Raw genomic sequence first — 22,019 nt, forward strand, 5'->3', positions numbered from 1 at the left:
GGAACGAGTGGTCAATTTTTATTAATCTAATTGTCTCCCATACTTCTTTAAGCCTTTGGAAAGTTTGAGAAGTTGTGATTTTGCAATGATTAATCTCTCTCCCCTTGGTTTCATAGGCAATTGAAAAGCTGCAGGCTGGTGCTCTTGCAACTGATGCAGTGACTGCAGCACTGGTGGAACTTGAGGTATTTCTTTTTTCTTTTATTTAAAATATTTGTGAATTTATCTTTATTGTTCTTAAATGACATGAAACTGTTGAGTTAGTCAACCATAAATTATATGACCAGTGTTTCCCACCAATACTAGCAAAGTTACGAAGAAGTCTATGGTATTGTTGTTTTCATTGGTGACTTTTCTGAGTAATATAGAAGTTGGTTAAATTCCTTTCCTTTCTTTCTTTTTTTTTTTTTTTGTGAGATTCATGAATACAAAGTTAATGGTGATTGGATACTTAAGTTTCCCATTTTCAGCAGGAAAATCCTTGAAGTTAACCCCCCAAAAGTGATGTATGTTCTGTTTAAAAATAAAAAAAATTCCAGTTGTCTAGAAGTGGCTAAAGTAGAAGGAGAAGATTCTTCGTGATCCTAGCAGTTAAATGTATATCCTGGAATTGTGTGCTGTGAAGTGTGCCTTGTCCCAGTGTGATGTTTAGGTTTATCCCCAATTTACCGTGGACATTGAAGACTTCAGTGGGGAGGCTCTCACGTTTCTAGAGTGAGGTTCTCTCAGTTAACTCTTGATTTGGAAGCTTGATGAATTGGTGCAGGTGATATTGAGGTCTTCAGAAGATTGACTTGCTGCTCAAACTTCGAGAAGATAGATTTGAGAGGATTATTGTGAAAAATATTTTTCTGGTTGAGAATACTACTTAGGGAATCAAGTAAGACATGATGATAAAACAATGATGAGTTTGAGGGAGGAGATGATAGTTAAAGTCGACATTTCCAGATTGACTGGGTTGTGGCCCTTGTATTTAGGCTCTCATACCAAGGCACATACCCTTCATGCCTTTCCTTGTGAAAATTGCCCCGGTGTTTACCAAAAGTCCTAGCCGTATTTTCTGTATATTCTCATGCTTAATTATGGACCTGAGCTTTTAATCATGCTTTGTAGATTAATTTCTCTTGGTAATGTCAGATTGGTCCTAATGTAGTCAAGGAAGGTGAAAGTATATGGTGGGCACTTAGTTCTATTGAATCTGACATGCATGTGACTGATACATTTCATACCAGCTCTACCAGTCATTAGCCATGTGTCCCTGGGTATGGCACAGTCTGTCCTTGACTCATTTTCCCTATTTATTATATGAGGATAATAATTCCCACTTCATAGAGTTGAGTTGTGAAGATTAGCTGAGTTAATATGTGACCAAATATATGACAATCTCTTAGAACAATGTGTGGTACGTAGTAAGCACCCCATAACTGTTAGCAATTATTACTGTTATGAGGTGCTTTGAAAATGGTATGTATGAGGTGAATGTTTATGGCAACTATTAATGACAAGTTTTACAGCATCAAAGAAAGTTTAATTATATGTTGAGGATAAGAGGAGAAAAATGACATAAGAAAGAAGATGGATGTATTTACCACCAAATGTTACCTTTACTCAAAACAGACCTCAAAGAGGGCTTTGTCTACTTAATTCAATTGTTAGTTGAAAATTACTGTTCTTTGTGCAGAAGGTGATATCCTGAATTACTGAGTGCATGGAGTCAGTGTAGGTCTGAGGAAAGAAGGTTAATGAGTAGCTGGAAAATATACTAGAATGACAACTGTGAATGGAAAACTGAATAAAATTAAGTTTCTCTTTTCATGTTAGAATAACTTTAATTTTCCTAAGTCATACTTCTATATCATGTTTAATATTTTATTCTATTTTCCCCAGTGTTGAATCCTACTTTTAAAGGGTTTGCTTATTTATACTTAAAAATGATAAAAATACATTTTGAAATAATGAGGTTCTCCTAAGTAAGTGGATTTATAATTTTGAATAACTTGTGTTTTTTTGAGTGTGGATATGAATTTAAAAGGAAAAAATTTTTGTTCTATTATTTTTGATTGGAATAAGTCTTAAGGACAGTGGCAGCATAGAATGCCTCCCCAAGTGACTTTAGTGCATCCCACACCTCAACTTTTAATTGTTTTATATATATATATATATATATATATATATTTTTTTTTTTTTTTTTTTGAGATGGAGTCTCATTCTGTTGCCCAAGCTTGAGTGCAGTGGTGCGATCTTGGCTCACTGCAACCTCTGCCTTCCCGGCTCAAGTGATTCTCAAGCTTCAGCATCCCAAGTAGGTGGGACTACAGACATGCACCCCCAACCTGGCTAAATTTTGTATTTTTTTTAGTAGAGATGGGGTTTCACCATGTTGGCCAGGATGGTCTCAAACTCCTGAGCTCAGGTGATGCCCCTGCTTTGGCCTACCAAAGTGCTGCGATTATAAGCATGAGCCACCATGACTGGCCTTAACTTTTAATTATTAAATTTGTGGAAGAATTTCAATTAATTTTCTTTAAAAATTCATTTTTCTATGGACTCTTTGACTGAAATATATGTTAAGAGTTTAAAGCTAAGCTTACACTAACAAAGAAGTTTCCTAAATCTTAAGAATTACTTTGGAAATCATGCTTACACTACCCCCTGCAGTTTCTGTCACCTTGCATAATTGTGATTCATTACCTTAAAACAGGATAGATTTTCAGATGGAGTTCAGTTGGGGAAGTATTGTAATAGCTTGGGTCAATAGAAAGATATAAGAAGATTGGATTCTAATATTTGCTGTACTTAGAAAAATATAAGTAACAGGCTGGGTGTGGTGGTTCATGCCTGTAATCTTAGCACTTTGGGAGGCCAAGGTGGATGGATCACGAAGTCAGGAGTTCGAGACCAGCCTGACCAACATGGTGAAAACCTGTCTCTACTAAAAATAGAAAAATTAGCTGGGCGTGGTGGCACACGCCTATAATTCCAGCCACTCGCGAGGCTGAGGCAGGAGAATCGCTTGAACCTGGGAGGCTGAGGTTGAGAGTGAGCCGAGACCATGGCACTACACTCCAGCCTGAGTGACAGAGAGACTCTGTCTTAAAAAAAAAAAAAAAAAAAGAAAAATATAAGTAACAATAAGTAACAGTATTAAGTCCTTTCAGAATATTGAAAAGTGCTGAGAAAAATTCTGGAGAGCCTTGTTTATAATGTGTTATGTTTGAGAGTAAATACTTATCTTTAGTTCTGGTCAGTCTGTTCAGTTAAGTCATGTCTGAATTATTGAACAGATGTGAACAATCATTATACTTTTCTCTTTAGATTTTGGGATATACTTTCTGATTTAAAAAATGATATTTTCTTGCCACTTAAGGAAACAATAAATAAATAAACTTAAAATATTTTAAAAACTTTCTGTTATATTATTACTTAGGCAGATATTCAAATTGATGTTAATTCCTTAAATACTAATTGTGGATTGAAATGACTGAAATGGTTTAATTGCCTAGAAAGAGTATCTGGCCTTTTATTTTAAAAGTGTGATATTTGTATTTTCCCAAATAGTGAAAAGTACACTGATCTTAACTCGATGCAGTGGAGGAGGAAGAGAAAAGGCAAAAATATGTGTATGTATATGTGTGTGTAAATGCCACACGCATACTAAAGGGCCTTATGGAGACATATCATTTTTTAACTTTTCTTAGAAATTATTTTGTGTGGTTTCATTTTTCTTCATCACCACTGTAGACAAGTGGTGTCATCTTAAGACTGTCATTTCTGGACACCAGAATGAGGTGTTTTCTTCATTTAAGTAAAGGGCGGGGAGCGGGTGCAAAAGTTTCTGCCTATTAAATTGACCACCTTCTCCCTTTAGAGTTTTGGGAGGGAAGGTGGCTGCTCCTGTATGAGAGGTGTTCTGCAGTGTGGAAATGCAAATGACAATACTCCAAAGTGTATTTTGTCTTCAAAATGTAGGGAAGGAAATGAAAAGGTCAGTTTATAGATCATATTTTAATGATTTATTGTTGATTCATTCCTGCTGTTTCATATAGCTTTTTTGAGATTATCTTAATAACTGATGAGAAAGTGAGTTCTGTTCACTGGATGGTACACTCTGGTTTCACTCACAGCAGAGAAGATTAATATTGTGAAACAATTTGGTCTTCATGTCTCAGACTATACACTTGGATGACAGTTGCTTTTCTGGCTGCTTTCAAAATAGCTTTGGATCAAGTAGTGACAGTGGATTTAAGATTCCATAATTTTGCATATTTCACATGGTATAACTTCTTATGTGAATTTCTTTTTTGAGAAAATTGGATATAGAAGTGGGTGACTCATGATGCTACTATTTTCTTAGGATTGTTTCTAAAGTAGAAAGTGTTTCATGGATTATGATAGAAAATGAACTATTTATAAAATACTGCCTGAACCTCCTTTTGCACATAGGTGTTTTCCTGAAAAAGCACTAAGACCTGGTTTAAAAAAGTCTAATGAATAATAATAGGTGAAATATAAATGACAGACTTTTGGGAGGTAATTTATAATCTTTTGTGAGAAAACTGATGAATCTGGCAGATATTTTGAAGATCTTTTTGTAACCTTTGAGAAATTTTGGTTAATTCATTCTGAAAATGGATTATTTTGGTAGGCAGAATATGTGTGTTAAGAATAGTGATAGAAGTAACTTTATTTATTTATTTAGAGACTTAGTCTTGCTCTGTCGCCCAGGCTGGAGAGCAGTGGTGCGACCTCAGCTCACTGCAACCTCTTCCTTCTGGGTTCAAGCAATTCTCCTGCTTCAGCCTCCTGAGTAGCTGGGATTACAGACATGCACCACCATGCCTGGCTAATTTTTGTATTTTTGGTAGAGATGGGGGTTTCACCATGTTGACCAGGCTGGTCTTGAATGCCTGATCTCGTGATCTGCCCTCTTTGACCTCCCAAAGTGCTGGGATTACAGGTGTGAGCCACCGCGCTATTTCACTATATGAAATTTAAAAGCCTGGAATAGCTTTTAAATTTCATATAGTGAAAGGCAAATTATACAGTTTCCTTTGTTAAACATCTTTTTTTGAACTTATGTTATTAAAATTGGACTGTGAAGTTTCTTGTTCACTTGATTGATGCTTTAAAGCTCCCTATGGTCAGTGGAGATTCTAGTTCATGCGTTAGTGTTATTGTCCAAATGCTTTAGTGTTTATAGAGCAGATTATATTGGGCCAAGTTTTTATATCATTCTGTTAAAAACAGTTCATTGTCTTTGATCTCTGTGTAATCCAAATATTGCTTGCTTATGAACTCCAGCGAAGTCCTTTAAGAATAACTTCTTGGCTGGGCGTGGTGGCTCACGCCTATAATCCCAGCACTTTGGGAGGCCGAGGCGGGTGGATCACAAGGTCAAGAGAGCGAGACCATCCTGGTCAACAAGGTGAAACCCCGTCTCTACTAAAAATACAAAAATTAGCTGGGCACGGTGGCACATGCCTGTAGTCCCAGCTACTCGGGAGACTGAGGCAGGGGAATTGCTTGAACCCAGGAGGCGGAGATTGTGGTGAGCTGAGATCGTGCCACTGCACTCCAGCCTGGGTAACAAGAGTGAAACTCCGTCTCAAAAAAAAAAAAAAAAAAAAAAAAAAAGAATAACTTCTTATTCAGATGACCAATATTTTGGTATATAAGAGAAAGAAAGTACGTCTTTTTTCTTATGTATTTATATTATTATATATGATACTGTTATACATTTGTCTGTATCTCTACATCTTTTTTTTTTTTTTGGCTAAGACAAATTCTTGCTCTGTCGCCCAAGCAGGAGTGCAGTGGTGTGAATTTGGCTCACTGCAATCTCCATCTCCTGGGTTCAAATGATTCTCGTGCTTCACCCTTCTGGGTAGCTGGGACTACAGTGTGCGCCACCATGCCTGGCTAATTTTTTTATGTTTTTAGTAGAGAAGGGGTTTTGCCATATTGGCCCAGGCTGGTCTCGAACTCCTGGCCTCAAGTGATCCACCTGCCTTGGCCTCCCAAAGTGCTGGGATTACAGGTGTGAGCCACTGCACCCAGCCAGCTTTGCATTTCTTTAAGGCAGGGATCTCTAGAATGTTTTTGGTCTCACTTGAGTAGTTCATTGTGAGTGAACCCCAGCCCAGGCCTCTTGTGCAGCTGCAGGAATAGGCCCTATGCCCTTCCCTGGGCTTTATACTTCCGGCTGGAATTGTCTGTGAACCTCAGGGGGGTAGAAAAACCTTATAAGGCCTGCCAGTACTTGAAATGCCTAGTGGTCATGGAGATGATGTGGCTTCCTGATGGCATATGGACATACCTAGGATGGAAGGGGACATTGGGAAGGGCTGATACATTTCCCTTTTCTCTCACCAAACTTATAGCAAGTTTTCTTGTGAGCAGATGCTTAACCACACTCTGCTTCTTACCCAACTTCAGTTATTTAGTTTTTATTGCAAAAAAGGAGGGGCATCTGCTTTAAGGTCATTTCTGATATTTGGGAAGTTTAAAATTATTTAAATAAATGAGCATCTCCAGTTTCCTGTACATTTTTGTTTTTTGTAGAAATTTCTTTTCATAAGCAGAGTGATCCCTTGCTCTTTCCCCGCCGCCGCCCCCTGCCCCCCAGTAGAGCTGACCACATTGGAAAGACAGCTTGATGCATTTAGCTCACATTTACATAAGTGCTCATTAACTATAATGTCGATTCTAAGTTTAGACCAACCACCCTTGAAAATCTCGTTTTTCTCTTCCATTGATAATACTTTTTATTCTCTGTAAGTGGGTTGGTGGCGGGGGGGTCTGTTTCTATGTATGTGAAGTAGAAGATTTACCCTTTTTCTTTTGTAGTACTTACAGTGTTTTCATTACACGAAATTTGCGTTTTGACCTTAGATGCTCTTTTTCCTTTTTTTTTCTTAACTTGGTATTATTGATTATTTCAAAGATCCTATTTTGCCTGTCTGTTTAGCAGTATTTCCAGTGGTGCTTCAGTATTTCTGTGTATTCTAGCTATTTATGGAATCTTTATGTTTCTCTGCATTTTTTGTTTTATTTTTTGAGGTGTATACACACAGTTACACTTCATGGAGTTGCATCCAGCCAAGTATCCATGTTCTTCTTGTGAAGAGGCAGAGAAAATCACCTCTCCCAAGAATTTCCACCTTCTGAACAAGGGAAATGTGTCCTGAAGAGCTGTACGCAGATGGGAGGCAACTTGTTTGCTTGTTCTGCTGCTAGAGCATTGATTTAATTAGAAGACAGGCTGTGGGTGGCCATGTGCAGACAAAGAAGCACCAGACAGAGCCCATTTAGCCTGGGACAGTAAAAGTAAGTTACGCTTTTTTTAAAACACTTTTTTGAGTACTGATGCTGATTCTTGCCTTTAGTACTAAGGGGCAACTTGTAACTTACTGTTTATGTTTACACATAGATACATCTGTTCTTTTTCTGAGACCCTAGAAATGGCACATGTTCTCTAGCACAAAGTACCTGCTTAATGGAAAAGCAGTAATTTTTCCCCCCACCACCATTTTTTTTAAAGATTACATTCTCGATTAATTTTACACTGTACCAAACCCGGTATTAGCTTTTGACCAAGTCAAAACACTTAAGCATAGAGCTTGTCATGCTTTTACTTTGTAGTGATGGGAACATGAAGAACTGTTTTAGCCTTTTCTGGTCATTTCCTGATGAGGTACATGGACCTCATCAGATATATTCATCCCGGCTGAATGTAGTAGAAGAGAGTGTCCAAGATCAGACCTAGCAGTTCCTGAGGAGCGTAAAACTTTATATGTGTGACCTTGTTTTTCTCTGGGAGTTGTTACTCTCAAAAATAGACTTCATTTTGGAATTGAGTTTTGAGCTACTTAAAGCCACATATGGTAGTGTGGTGGAGTTGGTGGAAATCCTGTGTTTTGACTATGTGGAAGCAATTTAGACTTTTGGATTTTTGAGTGTAGTATGTCTTCTAGTCCCATATTAATAGGGATATTACCCAAATGGGATTTAATTAGGTTCGTTGGTAGTAGGATTTATAGTGTTGTAATTTTTGAATCATTCTTTCTGTGTGTGTATATGTATATTTGCGTTTGGATCTATATCATTTGTGGCATCAGTTTTATACTTTAACATCTCCTTTTTTTGTAATGAAGGAGATAGGCTAATAAGATTTTTCTGTGTTTAGAAAATCACAGGCTGGTATGATAGTGTTTAATTTCAAAGACTACCTTTTGGTTTTCAGTTTTTTTGTTTCTCTCAAACCCAGGCTTTTATTCAGAATCTGGAAAACAATGAGGAAAAAGTTTAAGTTACATGATTTTTAAGATTCTCATCAAGATTCTAAATCTTACTCTTTTCTCTCTCTTTCTGTCTCTTTCGTGTGTTCTCTTTCTCTTTCATGTGTTCTTTACCTAAGTGTTAGAATGATGAAGGATTGTACCTCACTATAGAAATCAGCTTAATGTTGAATCTTAGGCATACCAGTTGACAGCAGTTCTTTGGCCATTCCCATTGCCAGGAAGTTTTGACTGGGAGTCATTCTCACTCAGGGTCGAGCCTCCTGTATCATGTACATATTTCCTGACAGTTCATGACACGCATATACTGTAACACTGGACATCAACACTATAACACATTCAAAGTGGGGAATTTCTTTATGGTTCCCTTTTCTGGAGTATGTGCAAATGTTAGCAACATTTTCTAGTGGGTTAGAAGTCTTTTTGTTAAACACAAAAAGCTTAGTAGAGGACTTAAAAGTTAGCAGTATCCTCTTTCCTCTCCAGTTCTGACCATGTCATTTGATAAAAGGATGGTTTAAATTATTATAATTCCATGGTCTGTTAGGTTCTTTTTGAGTGATATTTCCATATTATTGTCAATATGGTTGAAAGGTATAATTATTTAGGTTGAAGGGAAGTTTAAGTGGCTGCCAAATTTGGCAGTACTGGAGAAACAGCTACATTTGTGTTTTCTATTGTAGCTCATATGGGAAGAAAAATTTCAGGTACTGTGTGTGCTAACCTCTTTCTGGACATCATAATGGATCCAACTAAAACAAAGTTTAAAATATTTCAGATGTGATAGTTTATTGAAGCCAATATTTTATTTTAGAGATTTGTGTTATGTCTGATAAATAACTCTTTGTACTGCAATTCTGTGGCTTTCAATTTAAAAAATGTGAAAATAAACTGTTGTGATATCATTTTTCTGCTTAATTATGTTATATGTGTCTTTGTAAATTAGGCAGATTAGTAATAGGAGGTAAGTGCAGATGCGTGATACCTTTTTATGAAAATATTTTATTTTTTATTATTATTATTATTTTTTGAGACAGAGTTTCGCTCTTGTTACCCAGGCTGGAGTGCAATGGTGTGATCTTGGCTCACCGCAACCTCCGCCTCCTGGGTTCAGGCAATTCTCCTGCCTCAGCCTCCCGAGTAGCTGGGATTACAGGCACGCGCCACCGTGCCAGCTAATTTTTTGTATTTTTAGTAGAGACGGGGTTTCACCGTGTTGACCAGGATGGTCTCGATCTCTTGACCTCGAGATCCACCCGCCTCGGCCTCCCAAAGTGCTGGGATTACAGGCGTGAGCCACCGCGCCCAGCCCTATGAAAATATTGTAAATAATGAAGAAAAATATCTTGAGCTTATAGTGGGTAGTGTAAGACAAAGTAAAAAAAATTCCATTTTTGGACAGAATATTTTGTTTCAGCTCAACAAATGCTCTAATGAACAAATATTAACACTAGTTCCGTTTTTTCTGACATTTCCAGAAACTCTTGGGCACTTTAAGAAGATCATAAAAAGCTGTAGTTTCTACTACATATGTTGTCGTGTGAGGGTTTTTTTTTTTTTTTTTAAATAAAGTATGCTATCTTTTATGAATTGAACAGTTAAAAAAAATGAACTGTCTGTAATCCCAGCACTTTGGGAGGCCGAGGCGGGTGGATCACGAGGTCAAGAGATCGAGACCATCCTGGTCAACATGGTGAAACCCCGTCTCTACTAAAAATACAAAAAATTAGCTGGCACGGTGGCGCGTGCCTGTAATCCCAGCTACTCAGGAGGCTGAGGCAGGAGAATTGCCTGAACCCAGAGGCGGAGGTTGCGGTGAGCCGAGATGGCACCATTGCACTCCAGCCTGGGTAACAGGAGCAAAACTCCGTCTCAAAACAAAAAAAAAAAAAAAGAAAAATGAACTGTCACAGATACTAAAACCTGGTATTCAACATACTATATTTGACTCAAGTGTTCACACAGTGTGATGCAAACAAATGTTCTCTCAACTTACATCCAGGATAGCTAAAATATTACTTTAACACATGTTAAAAGTAGAGTGGTCTAACTATTTGGCTAGATATAATTCCAGGCTGTCTAAGTTGAGTAATTTCCTCAGACATTCCAACTTTGATCAACTGCAGCAAGAACTTTTAGCATGTCTGTAAAGCTGCCAGTGCATCTGTAAATATGTCCTGAGATAGAGAGAAAAGAGAGAAAGTCAAAAAATAAAGAATATCTTTTCATTTAGGAGCAGTTAAAGAACAAAAATGGAAAGTTTTTTGTTTCTTTAGGAACTTTTTTTTTTAAACATAATTGAGCCTCTGATTCCTAAGTATGCCTTGTGATTCTGTATTAATGAATGAAAGATACTTCATTTGGGCCTAATAAAAGTGTTTTGTGGCTAATCCTGCTGAAACTTATTGGATAAAGTTCATTAATTCTTGAAATTTTTACTCTTTATAAATGTAATATTAATTGGCTAAAACCTCAAACATAATATATAGCTTAGTAAAGCATGTCCTAATTGTTTATAATGGGAAAGTATTTGGGTAAAAATGTTTTTATGTGACTGTTTGAGGATAAGTCTAAGAACAGAACAGGCAGCATCACTACAGAAATAATCTCATGTACCTTTTTTTTTGATACATAGATGAAAATAGGCTTTCTGGCTTTAATTTTCAGTGATCTCAAAATGAATTTGCAAATATCTACTGATTTTCCTATGCAAGGATTAACTTGAGTGTTTATAATGGCAAACCGCCCTCTGCTGTGTGAGAACTGCATGTTTTCTGTGTTTTTGGCACAACGTGTTCATATTCGCGTGGGTATATAATAACTTCCCTGGAAATATTTTAAGTTGTAGTTAGAAACTACTTGCAAACTGGATATTAAATTGGATGATATGTCTAGCTTCTTTCTGACCTGGCTTTCTGTAGTCCCATGATAACAAATAATGTGACTTCCAGTTAGCTCCAGTTATGAAAACTCTGCTTCTTAGATCAATCTTGTACCAAAACTTGGAAGGAATTAATAATCCCCTTGTGATTTCTATGTTGTAGATCTCTATTATTGCTCACATTCTGTAATTATTTAGTCATGGAAAACAACGTTAACGCAGTTAAATTTACTACTAATAAAGTTTTGCTGTAGTTTTACTTTCTTTTCGTTGAGCATTTTTTCCAGAACTGAACTAAGTGAAGTACAATTGATAGAGACACATCCTTTAAGCCCATCCCCTATATCCTAAAATAAATGCAGAGAAATGGTAAATGGGCATGCTGAGAGAGAAGATGGAAGGGCAAGTCCTAGGTCTAGTAATTGTAATTTCATGGGCAGGGTACTTGAACAGGTATCTGAGTTGGTTTCTTGTTACTGTTTCTATGTTTACTAGAGAATTTTTCTTATGTAAACCCTGTCCATCTGAATGCCAGAATTTCCTCAAAATTTAATACTGTTTTTTGTCATATGCCTACTTTTGTGATCTTGAAGTCACTGACATTCATGGTGGGAATGGAAGAGTCAACTTTGCATATACGGGGGCTGGTTATATAATTTATAGACAAATTCTAATCCTATAATTATTTTACCTGTTAATCTCTTTGCTGTTTTTGCATGTTGCCTGAATGTTTGTAGCCCCACCTCCCATATACCTCTATGTATGGGGAATGTGTGTGTGTTTGCTACAAATTACTAGTTCTAAAAAGAATATCATGTTTTATCTTGATAGGCAGTTTACCACTGGGTAAAGTTGTCGTTGAAATTGTCTGTACTAATGATATTTGAGAAAGATACCATAACATTTTATGAGTTTTCTGATATTTTGACAAAAAATACCATGACTTCCTGTGGATTCTGAGTAGAAAGCTCATCTGACTCATTATTGAGAAGGAAAAAAGTATTTCAAATTTTATTTGTTGTAATCAGAAGATATGTGGCATTTCTGACCACTAATCTGGCTTTTTTAGTAAAGGTGAGTTGGTACTTGGTAGTTAGACTGCAGTGCAGGTTAAATGGCTTACTTCTGTATTAATTGTTTCTTCTTTAAGTAGTAAGAGGTAATTCAAACTTTAAATATTTAAGCATTATAGTAAAATTTGTTGTTAGGGCTGTCATTTGTGTCAAAGAGTTACTTTGCCCGAAACCTGTATTATGTGGAAAACTGAAGACTTATGCAAGCTTCGATTTTGCATCTGGAGATGCTTGAGACCTTCTTGATCTTACAAAGTGATGTAGGCCAGAGATTGCAAAAGAGACATTTCACAGATATGTGTTGATTGGCCCATAGACTAGCTTTTAAAGATTGGAATTTGTTGTCAACATGTAAAAATGAGGAGACTAATATAAACAAACATCTGGACTTCTAACTTCTCTTGGCAAAAATGAGATCTGGCCACATGGAGCATGCATTCTCCCAGGGCCGCAATCTGCCAGAGCTGAGTGACAGCTGCTGCTTTTGCCTGTAGGAGCTTGTGTAGTACTGCACTTCATTTTAAGGTACAGCTCGAAGTAAGTCTTGGACAGAGATGCCAACTTTTGTCTTGTTGAAAGAGCCTGGGAAATGAATGTATGGTTTAATGCTAATTAATTTAATGGTCTAGAGTTTGCCAACTGTTGTAATAGGGATTTCTACCAAACTAATCATAAAACTGGAATGAGCTTTAATTTTTCAGAATAGGAATTGGACTTAGATATTAACTTACTGTTTTGAAAATGAACTTCAAATCAAACTAGACTTTTAAAAAAAATTCCTCATTGAAACAATTTGAACTAATGCCAAAGTATAGTACTCCAAAGAATTTTGACCTGAAGCAAAGCTAATAAAAAAAACTCTGACCCAAATAAGGTTGAACCAAATTGTTTATTTACTTCTAGTCCCAGGAGTGAAATATTGTTTTTATTGTTTGTGATGAAGAATGTACTGTAAGTCCAAGCATATTGCACTGATTTTTAGACTTTGTGCTTATAACTTTCTAAAGGATATTTAGCTTTCAACATCATTTGTCTTATCTTGATTGCATTATTTATTAATGGAAAACATAAGAAAAATCACTGGTGTGTGCATAATATTTGTGACTGTATTTGCAATGATTGCTCAGAAAGGTTTCTATGTCTATTTACCATTGACTGTCTCCCATTTTATTCATTTTTTTTTCACAGTTCATCTAGTTTTTCTCCAGGGTTGCATCCTAGCCTCAGAGTGGTTAGCTTTTGCAGTTTCTCATGGATCATTTGTAGCTTTTTTACTCCCAATATCCTCTGTGCTGTTGTTGATAGATGCCTTTACAAGCCCCCTCAAGATGAGGTTCATGGAAAATGTGAAGTTAAGCTGCTGATGGAGTTCATTTAAATTGGAGTTTCTCAAGGTGAGGGCTGGATCAGAATTGTTGGAGGTAGCTTATTTTAAAAAAATGATGATTCCCTAGCCTTCAACTCACATGACCTGGACCAGAATCTTTGGGGATTGGAGTTTGGAAATTTTAATTCTTTGACTCTTTAAAAAAAACTTGGTGAGTTAATTGTGGATACATGCAGTCATCAGAAACAATACACAGAGATCCTTTGGACCCTTTAATTCACAATGGTAACAGTTTTTTTAAAATTTGCAATCTTATTTTAAAAAGTTTATAGTTTCAAAACTTTTTTGTATGTATAGTATACATATGGAAAACTACACACATTTATTTTAAGGGGACAGCTCCTGGAATTTTTTCAGAGTGAACATGGCCCTGTTTCACTAGCACCCAGATCAGCAAACGGAAGATTTCTGCCCTTCAGAAGGCCCTTTGTGCCCCCTTCAGTCACCTCAGGGTAAACCTGTTCTGACCTCTATTGCCATATGTTGGTCTTGCCTGTTTTAGAACTTCATATAAATGGAATAATATGTATTCTTTTCTGTCTGCCTTTTTGGTTTAATTGAAGTGAAATTCGTATAACACAAAATGAAGCATTTTAAAATGCGTAATTCCATGGCATTAAAATGTTTACAGTGTTGTATAACTACCACTTTCAGTTCCAAACATTTTTATCTCCCCAAAGGAAACATACTCATCAAGCAGTTGCTCTTCATTCTCCTATCCTCTGCCCCTTGTGAACCACCAGCCTGCTTTCTGTCCACGGATTTACCTATTCTGGATATTTCCTATAAATAGAATCATGCCATTTATATGGCCTTCTCTGCCTGGCTTTTTTCAAATATTTTTGAAGTTTGTTCACAGTGTAGCATGTATCAGTACTTAATGTTTTGTTGGAGTAGTAGTATTCGACATTATTCGGGTATCGATCACAATTTGTTTCATTCCAAATCCATTCATCCATTGATGGACATTTGGGTTGTTTCTATCTTTTGGCTATTGTGCATAGTGTTGTTGTGAATACTCTTGTATAAGTATTTGAGTAACTTTTTCAATTTTTTTTTTTTGAGACAGAGTCTTGCTCTGTCACCAGGCACCAGGCTGGAGTGCAATGGCGCGATCTTGGCTCACTGCAACCTCTGCCTCCCGGGTTCAAGTGGTTCTCCTGCCTCAGCCTCCCGAGTAGCTGAGACTACAGGTGTGCGCCACCACACCCATCTAATTTTTGTATTTTTTAGTAGAGACGGGGTTTCACCATGTTGGCCAGGATGGTCTCGATCTCTTGACCTCGTGATCCACCCACCTCGGCCTCCCAAAGTGCTGGGATTACAGGTGTGAGCCACCACGCCCGGCCTTTTTTCAGTTCTTTTGGGTATATACCTAAAAGTGAAATTGTTAGGTTATATGGTAATTCTGTGTTTAACTCTTTTTTATTTTGAGTTGGAGTTTTTCTCTTGTTGCCCAGGCTGGAGCAATGGCGTCATCTTGGCTCACTGCAACCTCCGCCTCCCAGGTTCAAGCGATTCTCCTGCCTCAGTCTCCCTAGTAGCTGGGATTACAGGTGCCCACCACCATGCCCAGCTAAGTTTTAAGAATATTTTTCGTAGAGACAGGGTTTCATCAGGCTGGTTTTGAACTCCTGACCTTAAGTGATCTGCCTGCCTTGGCCTCCCAAAGTGCTAGGATTACAGGCATGAGCCACCATGCCCAGCCTATACTTAACTCTTTGTTGAATTTTTTCTGTGGCAACTGAATGAACTCTTTTTTACATTCCCAGCAGCAATATACAAGGTTATACTTTTTCTACATCCTTGTCAGCACTTGTTATTTTCTGTTTTTGTCATCACAGCTGTCCTTGTGGATATGAAGTAAAATCACTGTGGTTTTGATTTTCATTTCGCTGATGACAATGATGTTGAATATATTATCATGTGCCTGTAGCCATTTGTATATCTTTTTTATAGAAATGTTTAGTTGAGCCGGGCGCGGTGGCTCACGCCTGTAATCCCAGCACTTTGGGAGGCCGAGGCGGGTAGATAACGAGGTCAAGAGATTGAGACCATCCTGGTCAACATGGTGAAACCTCGTCTCTACTAAAAATACAAAAAATTAGCTGGGCATGGTGGCGCGTGCCTGTAATCCCAGCTACTCAGGAGGCTGAGGCAGGAGAATTGCCTGAACCCAGGAGGCGGAGGTTGTGGTGAGCCGAGATTGCGCCATTGCACTCCAGCCTGGGTAACAAGAGCAAAACTCCGTCTCAAAAAAAAAAAAAATAAATAAAATGTTTAGTTGAGTCTATTCAAGTCTTTTGCCTATTTTTAACTTGCCTTTTTTTGGGTTGTTTTTGAAATTTGGAGGTCTTTATATATTCTATTTACTAGACTGTTATACTTTTTGTAAGTCTGAAATTATTTCAAAGAAAATAAATAAAAGGAAAAATAAGTTGTAACTACTGCTATAGTTTCTTGTCTCTTTTTAGTAAAAGCCCTCTGATCATCCCCATTACTCCTATTGCTTACCTGTTTTATTTTTTCACTCTTGTATTTATGGTTATCTGATACGTTATCTAATGTGTTTAATTTCTTATTGTCTCCCTTAGCTAGAATTGAAGCTCCATGTAGGTAAAAATGTTTTTCTGTTTTGTTCACTGCTATATCCCCATGGTTTAGATCAAGGATTGGCCAACTATGGCCTGAAAGCCAAATCTGGCCAGATGCCTGGTTTTGAAAGGCCTGCAAACCAAGAATGATTTTCACTTTTTGAAGTGGTTGAAGCAAAATTAAAAGAAGAATAATATTTCATGATGCCAGAAAAGTATATGAAATTCATGTCTCAGTGTTATAAATGAAGTTTTATTGAAACGCAGCCGTGCGTATTGGTCTGTGTGCTTTCTCTGGCTGTTTCTGTGTACAGTGGCAGTTGAGCAGTTGTAACATTATCTGTGTGGCCCACAAAGCCTGAAATAGTTAATAGATCTTGCCCTTTACAGAAAAGATTTGCCTGGCACATTGGTGCCCAATAAATATTCGTTCAATTAATGAATCTTAACCTATACTACCACAGAGGAATCTAAATTGGAAATCTTTTAACCATCCAGTTCTTGAAAATTTGAGCTTAATTGGCTGCTAAACAAACAAAAATCCCCAAATAATTTTTCAGTTAGTAATACAGTTTCATTGACTTCCATTCATCCTATAAATGAAAATTGATGTTGAGATACCAGAAAACTAGTAATTCTTAGAATAGTGCTAGCTAAGATAGGTATATTGTACACGTTTTACTGGTGTTAGTTTGAAAAAGAGTATAATGACATGGAGTCTTGTTTTTGTAATTCTTTTTAAAAGATGCAAGAAAGTTCGTTTCAAAAACTTTTCCCCCACTTTTCTCAGCTTTAGAAGAGTAAAGGTACCTGCCTATCAATGAAGGTAGTAATTTAAATGATTCTTTTTTTTTTTTTTTTTTTTTGAGGTGGAGTCTTGTTCTGTCACCCAGCTGGACTGTGCAGTGGTACAGTCTCAGCTCACTACAGCCTTCGCCTTCCAGGTTCAAGGTTCAAGTGAATCTCCTGCCTTAGCCTCCCAGGTAGCTGAGATTACAGGCACACACAACCACACCTGGCTAATTTTTGTATTTTTAGTGGAGATGGCGTTTCATCATGTTGGCCATGATGATGGCTGGTCACAAACTCAATTAAAATGATTTTGACAGGACACTTAATTTTCAACAAGAGTTATATATTCTACTTTATTTCGTATATCTAATGATGTATTTGTTGAATTTGCACTTGAGTGACAGAGGTTGTACAACATATTAGTAATTTCCTGTTAATGTCTGACTTCTCCTTAAATGAAGATTGGAAATTGGATAAACATAAATCATTTTTATATAAAAATGATTCTGTAATGTGCCAGTTTAGTTTTTGTACAGCATTTGAGAACTAAATTGTTTGCATCTGTAAGAGCTGTTAATAGAGGTCTCATAATAGATCCTCAGAGGTACAGTGTACCCTATAGCCTTGCAAACAGTTCTCATTTTATTTATGCTTTCAGCAAAGGACGTTAAACGGGTAATATAAGTTGTGGTTTATAGTGAAAGAGTAATACTTTGCAGATCTTTGCCTTGGCTTGGGAGTTCCAAAATTTCATTAATAGGAAAGGGTTTTTATGTCGTGGTGGGAGAGTAGCTCCTGACTTGCCTCTTGGCCTTTCTGCCCTACCTTTGCGGGGTTGGTTAGTCAAAGGGCGTCTCTTGTTTTAAAGCCTTGTCTCCTTGAAAAGTTATGAGTAAGCTTAAAATATATTTTGCTTTTAGAATTCCATCTTTTACAAACAGAAAATATTATTGCCTATGTTGTTTAATTTCTCTTGTTTTAATCATGAAAAGGTTAGATTCTTAACACTCCATTTCATTGTCCTGACATTTCTCTGTAGGAGCAACCAGTAAGAGTTAATAAGTATCACCTTGCTTGAGGGGTTATAGCTCACAATAATTATTCTGTTTATGTTTAGTTATAATTAACTGCTATTCATTCATTCTGCAAATGCTTATTGATTACCTACCTACCATATGCCAGGCATTGCCTTAGATATTGGGATATAACACCTAAAAAGACAAATTCTTATACTTAAGGGGCTTATATTCTATTTGGAGAGACAGACAAATAAAAATTATATATAATGTCAAGTAGTGGAAAGTGCCATAAAGAAAAATAAAATAGAGAAAAGAGAATGGTTGTGAATGGCTGGGGAATGCTATTCTAGATGAGTCCTTAAGGGGAGCGCTCTCTGATAAAGTTGTCTTTTGAACAGAGACATGAATGAATTCGGGGAGAAAGCCACGTGAAGATGTTGGGTAAGGGACTTCTTGTTCAGAGGGAAAAGCACCCCAGTGTTCGTTCATATACCACTTCATTCTTCTTTATAGTACCAATCACCATGGGACCTCAGGTATTTATACATACATGTACATGCACACACACACACGCACACACGCACATGCAGTCCATATTTATGGGTCCTCTTCTTTCACTGGAATCTCTCACCAAGCTCAACATCTCAAAGGAATGAATGAACAACAGATGTGACAGCCCTGAGGTAAGGGTGTTCTTGCTGAGCTCAGGGAATTGCAGTGTGGGTTGGAGTGCGGTAAGGGAGAAGAATGGGGGGAGTAAACTGGAAGAGGGAGGGAAGTGTCAGATCGTGTAGGACCTTGTAAATGTTGAAAATTAGGACTTTGGATTTGTTCTAAGTGTGATGGGAAACCATAGTAGGTTTATGAACAGAGGAGTGATAGAGTCTGACAGATTTTGAAAGAATCACTGCTACTTAGTGGACATGATTATTAATTATACAAAATGAGTTACATAAGAAGATCAGCAGATGACCACTTAAGTTTCTATATATTATTTTAAATTATTTAAATTTATTATTTGTTTTTAGAGAAAGGTCTCACTCTGTTTCCCAGGCTGGAGTGCAGTGGTGCAATCATAGTTCAAGCAGTCCCCCCAACCTCAGCCTCCAGAGTAGCTGGGACTACAGGCATGCACCACCATGCCCAGCTATTTTAAAAAAATTTTTGGAGAGATGGGGTCCTACTGTGGGGCCTAGGCTGATCTCAAACTCCTGACCTTAAGTGATCCTCCTATCTCAGCCTCCCAAAGTGATGTTTATTGTTTATAAGGGGCAAGTTAGTATATGGATTGATTGGTTTATGTCACGTAAGCGGTATACTACTTTTTTGTCAGCTTTATTGAAATATAATTTACATATAACAAAATTGATCAATTTTAAATGTACAATCTGTTGAGTTTTGACAAATATATACAATTGTGTAACCACCAATATAATCATGATATATAACATTTCCATTACCCTCAAATTTCCCTCATACCTCTCTACAGTGAATCCTCTCCCTCGGTGGCTCCTGACAACCATTATCTGCTTTTTATCACTATAGTTCAGTCTTTTCTAGATTTTATTCTAAATAGAATTATATAATTTATGATCTCTTGTGCCTGGCTTCTTTCACTCATGTAATGCTTTTGAGATTCACTCATATTGTTAGGTATTTTAGGAATATAAATATATATGTCTTTATGTAGATTTTATGTGAATTTATCTGAACATATGCTTTCATTTCTCACAGATAAAGTAAGAGAATTGCTGAGTCTATGGTACGTATATGCTTAACTTTAAAGAAAACTGCTAAACAATTTGCCATTTGCGTTCTCACTAGAAATGTATAATTCATTCAGATTTCCATAGATCTGCAGTTTTGCCAATGCTTAATTTTGTCACTCTTTTAAATTTTAGTGGTTACATAATGCTATTTGGTGGCTTTAATTTGCATTTCCCTAATGACTACTATTAATGAAAAAATTATTTATGGTCCTCGTGAAAGGTGGTAAGGCAGGCTTTATTCAAGGGAGGAACTATTGTGATAGCTGTAGGACCCGCTGCTGTATTAGTTTCTTTCGTGTTGCTGTAAAGGAATACCCGAGGCTGGATAATTTATAAAGAAAAGAGGTTTATTTGGCTCTTGGTTCTGCAGGTTGTACAAGCGTGGCACCAGCATCAGCTCAGCTTCTGGTGAGACATCAGGAAGTTTAAAATCATGGTGGGAGGCAAAGGAGGAGTTGTATCACATGGTGAGAGAGGGAACAAGAAAGAGAGGGAAGAGATGGTAGGCTCTTTTAAAAAACCAGATCTCACATGGACTCATATAGTGAAAACTTACTCATTACTTTGAGAACAGCACCAAGCCATTTATGAAGGATCCACTCCATGACCCATATACCTCCTGCTAAGCCCACCTCCAACATTGGAGGTCACATTTCAACACAAAATTTGAAGGAAACAAAACATTCAGACCATATCAGCTGCTATGGGATTTTGCAGTGAGGGAGATAGATTGGGCTCAACTCTGAATACAGCATGGACAAGTGGGAGTTTATAGTTAAAAAACTGTGTGGGGGGTCAGTGGTTGGAATATGACTAAGAGGAAACATCACTGGTAAGGGGAGATTTTAGCTAAATCCATCTAACAGGATTCTTGCTGGAGACAGACCACAGTGATCAGATGTCACTTGAGGGATGGTGGAGAATGAGGAATCTGATGAAATGTCGAGGGTGACTAGATATCAAGGGTGGGAGTATCTTGTCTGATTTAGCAAGATTCTTATTAAAATTGAACAATGCAGAGGTAAACATGGAAGTTCAAAAGTCTAGCCCAGTTGAAAAATAGTGCAGGGGAATTTGAATAGAGTTTGGTCAATAAGAGACTCTTTGTGGCTAATGATGCTAAGCATGTTTTCATGTGTTATTTTGCAATCTTTATAAAACTATTTGCCTTGGCTGGGTGCGGTGGCTCACAGCTATAACCCCAGCACTTTGGGAGGCTGAGGTGGGTGGATCACCTGAGGTCAGGAGTTCGAGACCAGCTTGGCCAACATGGTGAAACCCCGTCTCTACTAAAAATACAAAAATTAGCTGGGCGTGGTGGCGGGCACCTGTAATCCCAGCTATTCAGGAGACTTAGGCAGGAGAATTGGTTGAACCTGGGAAGTGGAGGTTGCAGTGAGCCAAGATTGAGCCATTGCACTCCAGCCTGGGCAACAAGAGCAAAACCCTGTCACAAACAAACAAACAGTTTGCCTCATAAAACTTTGCATTGTTTGTCTGAGTTATATGGATTTTTAAAAATAAAGTCTGGATAGAAGTCCTTTAAGATATATATATATATATATATATAAAACTTACTTAAGATTTTCTTCAATATTTTATTTATATAGAAATACTTAAAAAATGAAGTAGCACCATTGCTTAAGTTTTATTTTTATCATGTAGAACTTTAAATGTCAGAAAAATAAAATTCTTGATACAATTTCCAATCTTGTCTCAGCAAATATTAGTATTTGGCTATGAGGTTAAAGACCTTTTATCATAAAATAAAATATACTTTGTTTGTTTTTTTTTTTTTTTTTGAGACGGAGTTTCGCTCTTGTTACCCAGGCTGGAGTGCAATGGCGCGATCTCGGCTCACTGCAACCTCCGCCTCCTAGGTTCAGGCAATTCTCCTGCCTCAGCCTCCTAAGTAGCTGGGATTACAGGCACGCGCCACCATGCCCAGCTAATTTTTTGTATTTTTAGTAGAGACGGGGTTTCACCATGTTGACCAGGATGGTCTCGATCTCTTGACCTCGTGATCCACCCGCCTTGGCCTCCCAATATACTTTGTTTTTTAAACTTTGCTCAGTAAAGTACATTTAAGCTCAAGTAATGTCACGTACATATACATAAACAAGTGGTAAACAAATGTATTAAAATATAAATCCTAAAACTGTACTGGTGCAACAGAATTTTTGTAAGTCGCACTGAATTCTATTTAT

General features: G+C 37.3%; 1 protein-coding gene across 5 annotated transcripts in view; it reads left to right on the forward strand.

Annotated features, from left to right (window-relative positions):
• Positions 1–22,019, forward strand: part of TASP1 (taspase 1) — a 246,532-nt gene that overhangs the window by 18,712 nt on the left and 205,801 nt on the right. For all 5 annotated transcript variants that reach the window (XR_010343411.1, XR_010343409.1, XM_012474983.3 and 2 more), the window contains exon 4: positions 117–185. Coding sequence is in view for 3 of the 5 variants with exons in the window: in XM_012474983.3 (XP_012330406.1) it covers positions 117–185 (69 nt within the window). In the remaining 2 variants the exon portion in view is untranslated. The remainder of the gene's footprint in view (positions 1–116; positions 186–22,019) is intronic.

This window comes from Aotus nancymaae, unplaced genomic scaffold, assembly GCF_030222135.1.
Source record: "Aotus nancymaae isolate 86718 unplaced genomic scaffold, 86718_ANA_hifiasm-v0.15.2.pri h1tg000001l, whole genome shotgun sequence".
Lineage (NCBI taxonomy): Eukaryota > Metazoa > Chordata > Mammalia > Primates > Aotidae > Aotus > Aotus nancymaae.